This window comes from Contarinia nasturtii, unplaced genomic scaffold (assembly GCF_009176525.2).
Source record: "Contarinia nasturtii isolate CC-2019 unplaced genomic scaffold, AAFC_CNas_1.1 Cnas_scaffold_1037, whole genome shotgun sequence".
Taxonomy (NCBI): Eukaryota; Metazoa; Arthropoda; class Insecta; order Diptera; family Cecidomyiidae; genus Contarinia; species Contarinia nasturtii.
The window spans coordinates 4835910-4849278 of NW_022198383.1; the positions used below are offsets into that span (position 1 = coordinate 4835910).

Below are 13369 nucleotides of genomic sequence, written 5' to 3' on the forward strand. Positions count from 1 at the left end.
AAAATAAAGAAAATATGAATGTTTATTCAAACCATAAAAATGTTGTTTTATTTTCACAATGAAAGAGGTAAGATCAATTTAAAAGGTGAAACGGTTTGTATGAAATTTTATAACTTTATTTCAATTTTGACCCATGGGAAAACACTTGTTGATACAAGATCGAATCATCTCTTCCGTACGCATAATAAGAAAAAGGTTTGGTTTATATGCTGAATATCGTATTTTTCAGTGAAGTGAACCAAAACCAAACCATTTCATTGGTTTCACTTACCGAACGAACCGGAGCAATTGGAACGTTCCGACAATGGTTTGGACTGTACACACGACCGTACAATGGCTGTGTGTGTATTAGTGTGCATTGCTATTCACGTATACGTGGCCATACAAACCATTCTCGGAACGTTCCGCTTGCTCCGTTTCGTTCACACAAAACGAAACCAATTCCGAGATACCGCTCCGAAATCGGTTTGAATGAGAAATGTCAAACCGGTTCACTTCACTGGTATTTTTTTATTAGTGCTAATATAAATGTGGATTATCGGAATCATGACCTATGCGATTATATATACAAAAACCTCAATCAGTTCAATAATAGCAATGTACCAAACTGATATTTATTTTTCAATACCTCGAATATTATCTGAATTTAATTACAAAATACAGTAGCAGAAACACAAACAATGCAAATAAAAAGATGTAAAACATATATTTTTGGTGTCCATTTCGTCCAAGCCGAATAACACGATTCATTGTGTTTGAAAGGAAGCCACCAGTTCGATCCATATCATCGTCAATACCTCGCAGTAACTTATCTTGATAGCGTACTTCATGTCCAATATCGATGGTTAGCGATCTCAGTGCACCGACCTTTTCTTGCAGTTCCTCTGTTAACCGTTGATTTTCATCTTCGATAAGATCATCTCTGGGCCGATCCGGCGCTTGGGATAACGGCTGATAACTATAACCTTGTGCACGACGCATCTGATTTCGAGCCAGCTTGGCTAATTTCTATCGAACTTCAGATTCGAAAGCTGTGATGTAGAAGTACATATAATGTAAAATTAATGGTTTCTATGAACTGTGAGTAATCGTGAAATACCACAAGTTTTACTCACTTTTAACTTTTATTTGTTTATATTCTCCGTTTCTCAGCTAAGAAAAAACTTTCTTCTAATTAAGTTTATGTGTTTTTTTCATCAATTTTGTATTTTGTTTAACGATGATGTGTCAATACATTGACAGCAAGAAAATGACAAATCATTGTGAAGTCTCCACACATTCAATGCGTACATGGTGCGTTTAACGCAAACACAACGCAAAGCAAATATTCGAATTTAAACACCATTACTAGTACTAGGATGAATGTAGTAATTTTCAAAAATAATAAATTAATATGTATAAAGAAAAAATCATTACGGATTTTCTACACGAATACGATTCAAGGTAAATTAACACAATCATTCTCTTCTCAAGGGTGTTTAAAATAAATATCAATTCAATATTTCTTCCATGTTTTCGAGGGTTCTTCAATTATAATTTATTTTATCGAGGAATAATTGAAAAAAAAATTACCAAAATTTTATTATGGAAATTAATATGACTTTATTGAGTCGTTCGTTAGATAAATAATTATAATTTATTAAAAAAATTGTATCATCCCACAATATGATCATTTTTTTCACGCAACCACAGACATTTGTTGAAAATTATTCGAATATGAGATAGATGCAAAATTTAAACATTTTCAGACACATTTCTCGTGTATCAAAAATTAATTTTAATAAATTAAAAAAGGGAATATTTGAAATAAATTTCACTTTATTTTCCAGAGCATGGTTTAATGAATCATATAAAATAGGGGTGAAACTTAAAAGCATCCAGGCGCTCTGAAATTTTTGGTAAAACGATCAAAAAATCCTTCTTTTTTAGTTTCAAATACTGCGCCAGTGACAATATGATAAATTCCTCTTTTACTGAAATCCGGATTGGTAAAATCAAGCAATAACTGATCAGAACTATTCATTTCTCCGGTTGCAAATGCGATTCCGTTTGCATTTTTTCGAAGTTCATCACCACCCAATAAGATTAATTCTCTCAGAATAAAAGCAGCGTAGTGATTACATCCAAAGGTATTGAACTCATTTTCGCATCTATTGAAAAGTCAAAAGATATTACTGGAAATTTGAAACTGAAAATAGAAAGATTTTTTCCATCGTACCCAGGTTGACTCGTTCCTCCGTTCAACATTATATCAACATCACCGATTAAATCTTGGACACCAAGCGGAGACGAATGGAATACTGCAACAAATTTGGCATTTCCCTTCTGTACTCGTCTCGGAAATACATTATAGGGAGAAAATCCAATTCGAGGAGGATCAAATGCTAGAAGATTTCGAAAATCGATCATATTATTTTATGATCATTTGAATTGATTAGATTATTGAATTATTTACCCCAAATTGCTGGAACCATTTCTCCTCTATAAACGTTTTTCAATCCTTGTCCAATCATTCCTGCAATATGACCGCCCAAGCAAAATCCCGTCAAATAAATCGAAGACAACTTTATACTAAATTCGTTCGAATCTACAATGTTCTCTATAAAAGTCGTCATCATCTCAATTACTCGCGGAATTCGGTTGTTGATTGCTGGGAAATATTGTGCGTACTTGAATAGTTCATGACCGCTAAGAAATGCATAGCTCACGGTGCACGTGCATGCTTCACTTTTTAACATTTGTGCTAAACGGAACATGAAATTGTTATTAGCTTTAAGCTCAAAGTAAATCAAATTCTTTATTAAAATTACCTCTTGCTACGTAAAAACTTCGACCAGCTAAGAAATTGAGTTGTCAGTATTGGAATTAGAAAAAAACAAAGTTCAAAACTCACCGGAACGCCTCAAATAGTCCTCGTGCCCAAGGAAGAAGAAGATAATCTTTTCACGGTTGCCAATTACATTTTTGAGATCTGTCATTTGTTGAGGGTGGAATTTATGACCATAACTTGACATTCTTGGATCGTATTTAAGAAAAAACGTAGTGAATTCCGTAGCATTTGGATTTGAAACGCAGGAGATTTGAATTTCTTTTTTATAATCAGGCGCTGCATTTATTTCTGAAACAACGATGATAAATAAACAAAATAAAAAAATAATAATAAATTAAATATGGGAAAGTTTTAAACTTAATTTACACTCACTGGAAAACACGCTCAAAGACAACAAAGAAAAAATGACTTTACTCCAAAACATGATCACCACTTTCTATTTTATTTAATTACTTTACAAATTGAGTTTGTCGAGTGGATTAAGAGAATAAAGCGCACTTAGTTTTATATACGTAAATTGTTTACAAATATATTTCCTTATTGACGTAATTCTACGTGTATACGAGGGTTGCTCCATAATTTTTTTTAAAAACATATATAACACAGTTGTTTTTTGTCGAAAATGGTTTTATTGTTTTTCAAAATATTCCCCGAGATGATCGATACACTTTTGCATTCGATGAAACCATTTGTCATAGCATTCGTGCCACTCCGAAACTGATATCTCCAAAACGTGTGTTTTGAACGCTTCAACTGCTTCTTCTGGTGTCGAAAATCGTTGACCACGTAGTTTTTTCTTCACGCTTGGGAACAAAAAAAAGTCATTGGGTGCCAGGTCAGGACTGTACGGTGGATGACCCATCAGTTCGATGTTTTGACCGGTCAAAAATCGAGTAGTTTGAAAAGATGTGTGAGAGCTCGCATTATCGTGATGAAGAATTATTTTGCGACGGTGGTTGTTTTTTCTTATTTCACCAAACACTTCGGGCAAACAAATGGTGGTATACCAATCAGAATTGACGGTCTTACGATCCTCTAGTGGAACGGTTGCCACATGACCACTTCTCCCGAAAAAACAGGCGACCATTCGCTTCGAAGTGCTTCTTGCTCGAACAACTTTCGTTGGGTTATCTTCATTTTGGAAGACCCATACAGTCGACTGCTGTTTCGTTTCGGGCTCATAGGCATATATCCACGATTCGTCACCAGTGACGATTTTATTAACGTCTTTTGAAGCACCACGATTGAATTTCTTGAGCATTTCTTTACACCAACTCACACGAGCCATTTTTTGTTCATCGGTCAATTTATGTGGGATCCAACGAGAGCAAATCTTTTTTACGGCTAAATGTTCATGCAAAATTGTATGTATGCTGTGGGATGAAATGCCCAAAGATGCCTCAATCTCACGGTAGGTCACATGACGATCTTCCATAATCAGTTTTCTGACAGCATCGATGTTTTGTGGCACAACAGCCGATTTTGGACGACCTGTATGAAACTCGTCTTTGAGCGAACTACGACCGCAACGGAATTCTCGGTACCAGTTATAAATTGTCTGAAGGGTTGGTGCTTCATTGCCAAAGGCCAAATGAAGTCGATCGAAACACTGTTGTTGAGATAATTTACTTCGAAAATCGTAGTAAATCATTTTACGAAAATCTTCACGTGTAAAATTCATTTTTTTGTTGAGTCGCAGTTTACCAGTCACTGTAAACAATACAAATAGCGTTCGTACGACAAAAGGTTCAGGGCACGAATACATACCAAAACATCAAACTTTACGAATATGACAATGGTTTACATCGGGCAACACTATAAGTACCATTTTAAAAAAAATTATGGAGCAACCTACGTATGTGTCATTTGAATAAGCATTCCACATTTATACCATTTATACTACCAAATTTGACTGAAATTATATCGACTGAATTGAAAATAATGTTAGAATATTTATAAAATGTTTAATAAACTTCTGTGTTCAATCGAAAATTCGAAAGAAATGAGTTTACATTCAGCCTTAAGTCTTCATCTTTTAGATATACACAATTGAGCTTCATTCTTATGTTGTTAAGTGCGTTCTTGCTACACCGATTTTAGTGCTGCTCCTAAAATAAGTAAAACAAATAGAAAATACCATATCGAAATAATTCTGAACTCTTTTTTTTTATAATTTTATTTTTATTTTCATCAAACACACATTATATAAACATGTTTGCATAGTTCACTTCATTTTTATATAGTGAAACAGAAGACAATATCTGTGTTATTTGGTTTTTAAAAAAGAGTTAGACATTCGTCGTAAGAAGCCTTCCGTTTTCGTTTCGAATATCATGCCAGTTTGAACGTGATAAACGCCTTTTTTATCATGAGGTGGGTTTGTCAAATCAACGGTAAATTGATCAGATTTATTCGCTCCATGAACTATTAGTTTACCATTATCAAGTTGTTCGCTTTCCATTACAATTAATTCCCGCAGAATAAATCCAGAAAAGTGGCTACATGCTGTCTTTATCCGTTCAAATTGGCAACCTTTAATTAAAAATATTGTAAAATATGCCATTTTCTTTCATTTTTCATCACAAAATTTACCAGGTTGTAATTCTGCTCCATTTACTATTATATCAACATCAGCGACAGTATCATTAAATCCAATTGTTGATGTGTGAAACACTCCTACAAATTTTGCATCGCCTACCAAAAACACAACCAAACACATCAAATGAATTTAAATGGTCTTAAAATACTGATTTTTAGAATTGAATTAGGAATGAAGGCACAAAAAAAAATTATCATTAATTTTCAGCACCTTTTTGTACTCTCCTCGGTTTTCCCGATATTTCTGAATGAGGAAATCCAACTGCGGGTGGATCAAATGCTGATTTGCCCATGAAAAAAATTGAGGGTTACTTTTCTTTGAGCAATTGATTTAGTTTTCATAAAATTACCCCAGACTGCTGATACCATATGACCCTTGTAAATTTCGCGTAATTTATTACCAACCATACCGGCTACATGTCCACCCAAACAGAATCCGGTCAAATATACTGAAGACAACGTTATTTTGAAATGTTTTGAATCAACAATGTTTTGGATGAAAGATGACGCCATTTCAACAACTCTTGGAATACGCTTATCAAGCGACCAAAAGTATTGCGAAAACTTTAAAAGCTCGTTTACATCTCCGAGGAAATCATAGCTGATGGTACAGGCGGTTGCGCCCGTCTTTGAAGCTTGCTCTAAATCAGAAATAAAATAAATAAGTTAAAGAGGGTACTGATGCTTGCTTAAAACGAAAATCAATTAGTCTACCTTTTGCTATGAGAAAGCTTTTACCAGCTGATAGAATTTTTATATAATTATAATTATTTTCAAGACATTTATCGGTGAAGAGAATACTTACAGATCTTGTGTAAAAAATCTTCATGACCCAAAAAGAAAAATATTATTTTTTCTCGATGACCAATCATCTCCTTGAGTTTTTCAATTTCTCCCTCAAAAAATGTATAACCATGTTTAGCCATTATTGGGTCATATTTGAGATGAAATATGCTAAATTCAGTAGCATTTTCATTCGACACGCAGGATATTTGTATTTCCTTCTCAACATCAGGCAACGCTTTTATTTCTAAAAACAAAAGGAATTGAAAAAGAGTTGTTTTAAGCTTATTTTAATTTTCTGGACAAACTTCGATTCTTTTTTGTATTAATAACAACTCTTGTATTAATAGTAATTAATCACCTGAGAATTTCACGGTTAAAAGAAGTAACGATAAGGTTACTTTATAACAAAGCATGAACATGATGATGCAATTTCGTTATTTGCTCACAAACTAAAAAATTTCGGTCGATTGAAGCAAATAAAATACTACGAATACAGTAGATGATGACGACATTTCAAGAGCTCATTTGAATTGGCATTTTATATTGTGAATAAATAATTTGTGATATATGTATATATACGTGTTTGCGAAAAATGTTTGCAGAAGAACAATTTAGTTCAAAAATTAAAATTTCGTGTGTCTTGTAAATGAGATGTGAAATTCATTCGAAACCCCGTTTTTCAAATGAAACATAGCAACAATGCCATGTAAGCTTAATTCTGTTATGATCAACATAATATAATATTTTTGATATTTACCTGATATATAGTAAAAAATATCAAAGATAAAAATTCATATAAAATCATCATTCACTCGCCATCCGAATTTGTCTTTTTTATTTCACAAACTGAATTTAATAAGTAAAATAAGACAATCGATTATTTGCCAAAGAATTCGGTTGAAAAATTCCATATTTTGAATAACAAGAATAAATTCTGTTTATCGATGAATCGAGCGAGTTTGCAACGAACAAAAATGATATAATACGATACAAAATAACTGTTATAACAGATAATTATCTATTACGTTCAAATATTTTGGCAGTATTTATAAAACCACTTTTATTGGAAGGAGGATTTGTAAAATTATTACAACTTTGAATATACGTCATAGCTCGAGTCCTATCATTTTGATAAAATTTGCTTAGTTTACAGCTCTTGAGATACTCTTCCGAAATGAATTTTCAAACAAATGTCACCATAATTCGAGTGGAATTATTCAGTTTGACTTTTATTCTATTATTGCAAATATATATTCTTATTAATACTTTTTAATTTAAAAGAATCTAAGTTTCTAATTGCTTCCAAAAATATCGGCAGTAAGTATATAATAAACTCCACTTTGATTGGAAGGTGGATTAGTGAAATCTAATGGAAATTGATTGGATAGATTTGCCTTTGAGTGTGCAAATGGAATCCCCTTTTCATTTGTTGGCAGCATGAAACTTTTCTGTATAATTAATTGATACAGAATATATGCAGCCTGATGGTTACATTTTGATAATATCGATTCGTTTTCGCAACCTAAAAATCAAGTAACAAGATTCAAAAATACAAATCTCAATCGTTATTTGGATTAATAAAAAGTGAAAATGATTTTTAACCTGGTTGATGTACACCATCATTTAAAATCACGTCGACATCGGCTATGTTTTCTTTGCCTCCTATCCAGGAGGTATGAAAAACGGTTACCAATTGACCGTCTCCTTTCTGCACTCTTCTTGGCTTTCCCTCTTCTATTGGGTACGGAAAACCGATATGTGGCGCATCGAATGCTTTTTTGAAACACAAATATTATCGATAAATAACCAAATTAATGTTCGAAATTCACATATTTACCCCATACGGCAGGAACCATTTGACCATTATATATGTTTTTCAAAGCAAGTCCCACATTACCCGCAATATGACCACCCAAACAATATCCCGACAGATATACAGAAGACAGATTAATTTGGAAATCGTTTGCATCGACAATATTTTGAATAAAAGATGTTGCCATTTCAACGACGCGTGGAACACGATACTTAAGCGCCGAAAAATATAATAAATCTTTGAAAATGTCTGGCTCAGATAGAAACTCGTAACTAATGGTGCGCACGCTGGAATTTGTACTCTGCATTTGTTCTAAGCAGAAAATGATGAAATGATTAAGGCAATCATACAATCATTCATTGCATCAAATGTACCTTTTGCAATTCGAAACTGTCTGCCAGCTGAATATAGAATTAAATTTGATTTGATTTTGTAATTATTGGAGAAATCAATACTCACAAGCACTATGTAGATGAGCTTGATTGCCCAGAAAGAATAGTATCAATTTTTTCCGGTTGCCGATCATCAGTTTGATTTTTTCAATCTCACCGTCAAGAAATTTAAAATTATATTTGGCCATTTTTGAATCATATTTAAGATGAAATGAATCGAATTCCTCAGCGCTGAAATGTTTGAGTTCGAAAATATTTGAGTGACTTAATCTTTCGATTTTGCAAATTTCGCTTGTCTCAAACTCACGCATTGATAGAAACACATGAGATTTCAATTTCTTTGTCATAATTAGGCGTCGTAATCGTGTCTGAGTTCGTTCCTGAAATAATTTATAATTTATTATAAAAATGTAACAATTTTATAACTACAAGTACTCACTCAAGAATTGTATAGTAAATAATACTATAGACAAAATGTTACACCGTATCATGACAAATTTGAAATAGTTTTGTTACTTTACAAAGTAAATTCTCTTACTTGAATAAAGCAACCAAACCAACTTACTTTTATACTCATTCGTTGCTGACGCATAAATTTAATTTTCGACAAAAAATTGTCATTTACATTTGAATTATGCAGTCTACACTTAGAATACCAAACTCGATATCACATTGGATTGGCACGCATTTGAAACATTCTCAGACAGACAAAATTATAAATTTACGTTTTTCAACATGACTCAGAGAAAAATTATAGTAAATTTCACTAGTTATCTAAAATGTTCAGATCTATAGCAAAATATTATAATTTGAACAATATTTCAGCTTGCATATCTATGCAAATATGCTGTGCAAGGACAAAAATGGTGTGTAACATTTTAGGTATAGTCGTTGACAAAACAATGTTCCTACTATGAAAATCACAGATGTATATTACACTGTAATACACGCTGCGTTCTATAATCGCTATAATCTATATGCTATGGCTGTATTTGTGTTCTGATTATTGGAAATGAAATGTTATGCACAAAAACACTTTTTATTTCTCATTTGTATTAGTTCATCTAATTGCGTATATACAAATTATGAATTCCATGAGTTTCAAGTTATCCATTTGGTGCCTCAAAATTTTAAGCATTGCATTGGTTCAGTGGTTACGCTTACGGTGCATGACACTGAAAGTCTCAGGTTCGATTCCGTGTGAAAACATTTTTTTTTCTTTCATTTTTTTTTTCTTATTTTTTTTATTTCATAGTTTTTTTGCATTGCTCCATTTTTTATGAGTGGAAGAAACAAGAAAAAAATATAACAAAAATTAAAATAAAAAGGGATCCTAAAAATTTTTTCTCATCATTTTGAACAACTTTGTAGTACATTATTTTTTGATCCGATGAACTTTTGAAAAATTGGGGGCACTCCCACCCCCCCTGGGGAAAATTCAAAATTCTGCTCAGATAGAAATTTTCTATCTTTTATCCCCAACATACTCCCCAAAGGGTTTTTCAAAATTCCCATCCCCCTGGAAAACCCGATTATATGAGACACCCTGAATTTTGCTGCGCAATAAAGATTTTACTAATGTATTTCAACATCGCTTTGATTTTAGTGTCGCTTTTTGGCACCATATAATTTCAAATGTTTCCTTGGTTACGCATAACAGTGAAAGACCCAGGTTCGATTCTGTGTGAAAACAAAATATTTTTTCTCTTTTTATTTTAATTTTTGTTATATTTTTTCGAATTGCTCTATTTATTCATTATGAATGGAAGAATCAAGAAAAAAAATGATTCATCGTACATTTGCTTCAAAAACAAGACATTTCGCCATAAAATGTTAATAAGATTTAATATGTCTAGTTTCAAAGCAAATGAAAGATAAATATTTTTTTTTCTTGTTTCTTCCACTCATAATGAATAAATAGAGCAATTCGAAAAAATATAACAAAAATTAGGAGCAATGCAAAAAAACTATGAAATAAAAAAAATAAGAAAAAAAGATGAAAGAAAAAAAAATTGTTTTCACACGGAATCGAACCTGAGACTTTCAGTGTCATGCACCGTAAGCGTAACCACTGAACCAATGCAATGCTTAAAATTTTGAGGCACCAAATGGATAACTTGAAACTCATGGAATTCATAATTTGTATATACGCAATTAGATGAACTAATACAAATGAAAACAAACATCAACATACAAATAAGCTACAGAAAATGCTGCTTTAGTGTTTGTATTTTTGTATGTATTTTTGGAACATTGTTTTGTCAACGACTATACATAAATATGGGACCGCTTCTTGGGTCATTTCGAATAAAAACCTCATTTTACACAAATTTTCTTCAGAAAAATGTGTTTTTATTGTTACTACAGTGTGGAATTTATAACATTCCACTTTTTTATAATATGAAGTTCGAAATAAAAGTATTTTGTTGTAGAAAAAAAATGGCAACAATTTTTATTCTTTCTTTTTTATTTATTGATTAAAATGCATTTATGATGATTATTCATTCATTGCTCCTTGAACTCCTTTTCAAATTAAAAGCGTGCAAAACTTTTTCTATACTTTGTTGGCTGAATAAGCTGAATAGGCTTGCATCTGAATCTGTACCGAATATCTTGCCAGTGCGTAAACGATATATCCCATGTTTATCGAAAGAAGGGCTAGTAATATCTAAGGGAAATTGATCGAAAAAGTTGTCATCGACTGTGCATATGGAATTCCCCATCGATTTTTCAACAGTCTATTGCTCTTCTCTATAATTATTAGCTCCCGAAGAATGAACGCAGCTCGATGGCTGCACTTCAAGGATGTTGTAGGATTTTCACAACCTGTATAGCAATACCACAATTAAAATTACATATTTTTTTTTACATAAATAAACAATTGACCTGGTTGGTTGTTTCCGTTGTTTAAAATAACATCAACATCTACTATAGTTTCTTTGCCTCCTATCCAAGATGAATGAAAAACTACAACAAGTTTACCGTCGCCTTTTTGCACTCGTCGCGGTTTTCCGTCTTCTATCGGATATGGAAAGCCGATATGCGGTGCATCGAATGCTTTTTGCCACATTTAGAAAATTTATTTCCTTCATAAAAATTCCAAAGGGAAATGAAAAATCTTCAAAACGAAATTATTTACCCCAAATGGCTGGCACCATTTTTCCATCGTAGATTCCTTGCAGTTCAAGTCCCACATTACCCGCTACATGTCCGACCAAACTAAACCCCGACAAATATACAGAGGAAAATTTTATTTTGAAGTGATTCGAATCAACAATATTTTGAATAAAAGATGTTGACATATCGACCTGAAATTCAATGAAAAAAAGAATCAAATAGATTATTTTTAAGCGAAAAACAATGGTATCTACCACTTTTGGTAATCTATTTTTGAGTGTCGTAAAGTATTGCAAGTCCTTGAATATGTTGGGTCCTTGCAAAAAATCGTAACTTATAACGCAAGCTGTTGATTTGGAATTCAATAATTCTATGGGTGAGATCTAAAAGAACGTATGTTTTTTTTTCGCTTTAAATTTTGGAAAAGGAATGTATGTGTTTTGCCAATTCTGTCTTACTAAAAGAAAAGTATGTTTTGCACCAAAAAAATTTTGTAAAAGGGAAGTATGTTTTCCGGCTTAATCAGTTGCTGATAAAGGAACGCATGTTTCGCACCAAATAAATTTTGCAAAAGGAAAGTAAGTGATTTTGAATCAGTTGTTAAAAAAGGGATGCATGTTTAACGATGATTTTTCTGGAACTGGGCTTCGATGGATCCTCAGGATCATCAGAACCGCTCCCAGTTCTGGAAGCGGGTTTTGGTGGATCCTCAGGATGGACCAGACTATGGTTTGACAATGCCCTGGCCCATCCTGAGGGTCCACTTCCAGAACTGGGAGCGGTTCTGATGATCCTGAGGATCCACCAAAGCCCACTTCCAGAACAAAGACACTTACGTTCTTTTATCCAAACCAACAAAACTGAAACATGCATCCCTTTTCCAACAACTGATTCAGCCGAAATACATACTCTCTTTTTTCAAAATTTATCTGGTGCGAAACATGCATTCCTTTTCCAATAACTGATTCAGCCGTAATACATACTCTCTTTTTTCAAAATTTACTTGGCGCAAAACATACATTCCTTTATTGCGACAAAGTCGAACACACTTGCGTTCTTTTAGATCTCACCAATAGAATTGTTCTACATAGAAAAATATATTTAGTTGAGCAACATGGAGAATATGATTTTGTTTGTATATACCTCTTGCAATTCTCAAATGTCGTCCGGCTTGTTTATATTAAATTGCGAATTTGTTTTAGTTGTTTCTTAAACTTCAAGATTTAGATTTAATACTCACGAACTATGGGCATTTGATCCTCATAGCCAAGAAAGAAAAGTATAATTTTATCTCGTTTTCCAACTAATTTTTTAATTATTTCAATTTCACCCTCGTGAAATTTAAAACTATGATTTGCCATCGTTTCATCACACTTCAGATAAAATGTATTGAATTCAATAGCAAAATTGTCTGAAATACACGAAATTTCAATTTCTTTTTCAAAATCGAGCATTGATTTTATTCCTAAAACGATAAAAACATATTAAAACTTACAAAAAATTGAAAGAATCAGGATTTTATATTCACCTGAAAATTGTATAGTCAAAATAACCAAACACGAAATTACTTTACACCACCCGCGTGAACATGCCAGACCACCGTACACTTTATCTACACTTTGCTCACACCTTCATTTTCATGTTTATTTCTTAATGCTTATTTTGCATTGAAAGTATAGCGAGAGTGTGACGAAGGTGAAGCGAACGTATACAATACTCTTTCACACTTTCGTCAGACCTTTGCTTCTTTTTGTATACATTAAATTCAGCCCCAATGTCTTCAATACTTTTAATGTATACAAAAAGAAGCAAAGGTCTGACGAAAGTGTGAAA

At 32.7% G+C, this 13369-nt stretch overlaps 4 protein-coding genes and 1 pseudogene across 9 annotated transcripts; all 5 read right to left on the minus strand.

Annotated features, from left to right (window-relative positions):
• Positions 1 to 4: 4 nt before the first annotated feature.
• Positions 5 to 1259, minus strand: LOC116343881 (annotated as a pseudogene).
• Positions 1260 to 1800: 541 nt separating this feature from the next.
• On the minus strand, positions 1801 to 3334 carry LOC116344073 (phospholipase A1 member A-like). The gene is made up of 6 exons (XM_031772452.1): positions 3203 to 3334; positions 2894 to 3118; positions 2811 to 2837; positions 2456 to 2743; positions 2219 to 2384; positions 1801 to 2150 (listed from the first exon to the last, which is right to left on the minus strand). Exons 1-6 carry the CDS (start codon positions 3252 to 3254, stop codon positions 1868 to 1870), a joined length of 1041 nt encoding a protein of 346 aa, XP_031628312.1. The 5' UTR covers positions 3255 to 3334; the 3' UTR covers positions 1801 to 1867.
• Positions 3335 to 4977: 1643 nt separating this feature from the next.
• LOC116344269 (phospholipase A1-like) lies at positions 4978 to 6680 on the minus strand. The gene is made up of 7 exons (XM_031772737.1): positions 6573 to 6680; positions 6234 to 6458; positions 6143 to 6169; positions 5779 to 6069; positions 5640 to 5708; positions 5423 to 5524; positions 4978 to 5362 (listed from the first exon to the last, which is right to left on the minus strand). Exons 1-7 carry the CDS (start codon positions 6631 to 6633, stop codon positions 5097 to 5099), a joined length of 1041 nt encoding a protein of 346 aa, XP_031628597.1. The 5' UTR covers positions 6634 to 6680; the 3' UTR covers positions 4978 to 5096.
• Positions 6681 to 7233: 553 nt separating this feature from the next.
• Positions 7234 to 8951, minus strand: LOC116344378. The gene is made up of 7 exons (XM_031772882.1): positions 8859 to 8951; positions 8727 to 8799; positions 8487 to 8650; positions 8402 to 8428; positions 8052 to 8339; positions 7817 to 7987; positions 7234 to 7736 (listed from the first exon to the last, which is right to left on the minus strand). Exons 1-7 carry the CDS (start codon positions 8908 to 8910, stop codon positions 7507 to 7509), a joined length of 1005 nt encoding a protein of 334 aa, XP_031628742.1. The 5' UTR covers positions 8911 to 8951; the 3' UTR covers positions 7234 to 7506.
• A 1984-nt stretch (positions 8952 to 10935) lies between these two features.
• Positions 10936 to 13284, minus strand: LOC116344207 (phospholipase A1-like). Of its 6 annotated transcripts, XM_031772656.1 has the most exons (7): positions 13105 to 13284; positions 12777 to 12947; positions 12680 to 12706; positions 11791 to 11852; positions 11559 to 11727; positions 11306 to 11476; positions 10936 to 11245 (listed from the first exon to the last, which is right to left on the minus strand). In XM_031772656.1, exons 2-7 carry the CDS (start codon positions 12895 to 12897, stop codon positions 11088 to 11090), a joined length of 708 nt encoding a protein of 235 aa, XP_031628516.1. In that variant the 5' UTR covers positions 12898 to 12947; positions 13105 to 13284; the 3' UTR covers positions 10936 to 11087. The 6 variants fall into 6 exon arrangements, 3 of the variants coding, with proteins under 3 accessions (XP_031628516.1, XP_031628515.1, XP_031628514.1); XR_004201389.1 differs by lacking the exon at positions 11791 to 11852 and having other exon boundaries at positions 11559 to 11638; XM_031772655.1 differs by lacking the exon at positions 13105 to 13284 and having other exon boundaries at positions 11306 to 11437; positions 12777 to 12986.
• Between the last annotated feature and the right edge of the window lie 85 nt (positions 13285 to 13369).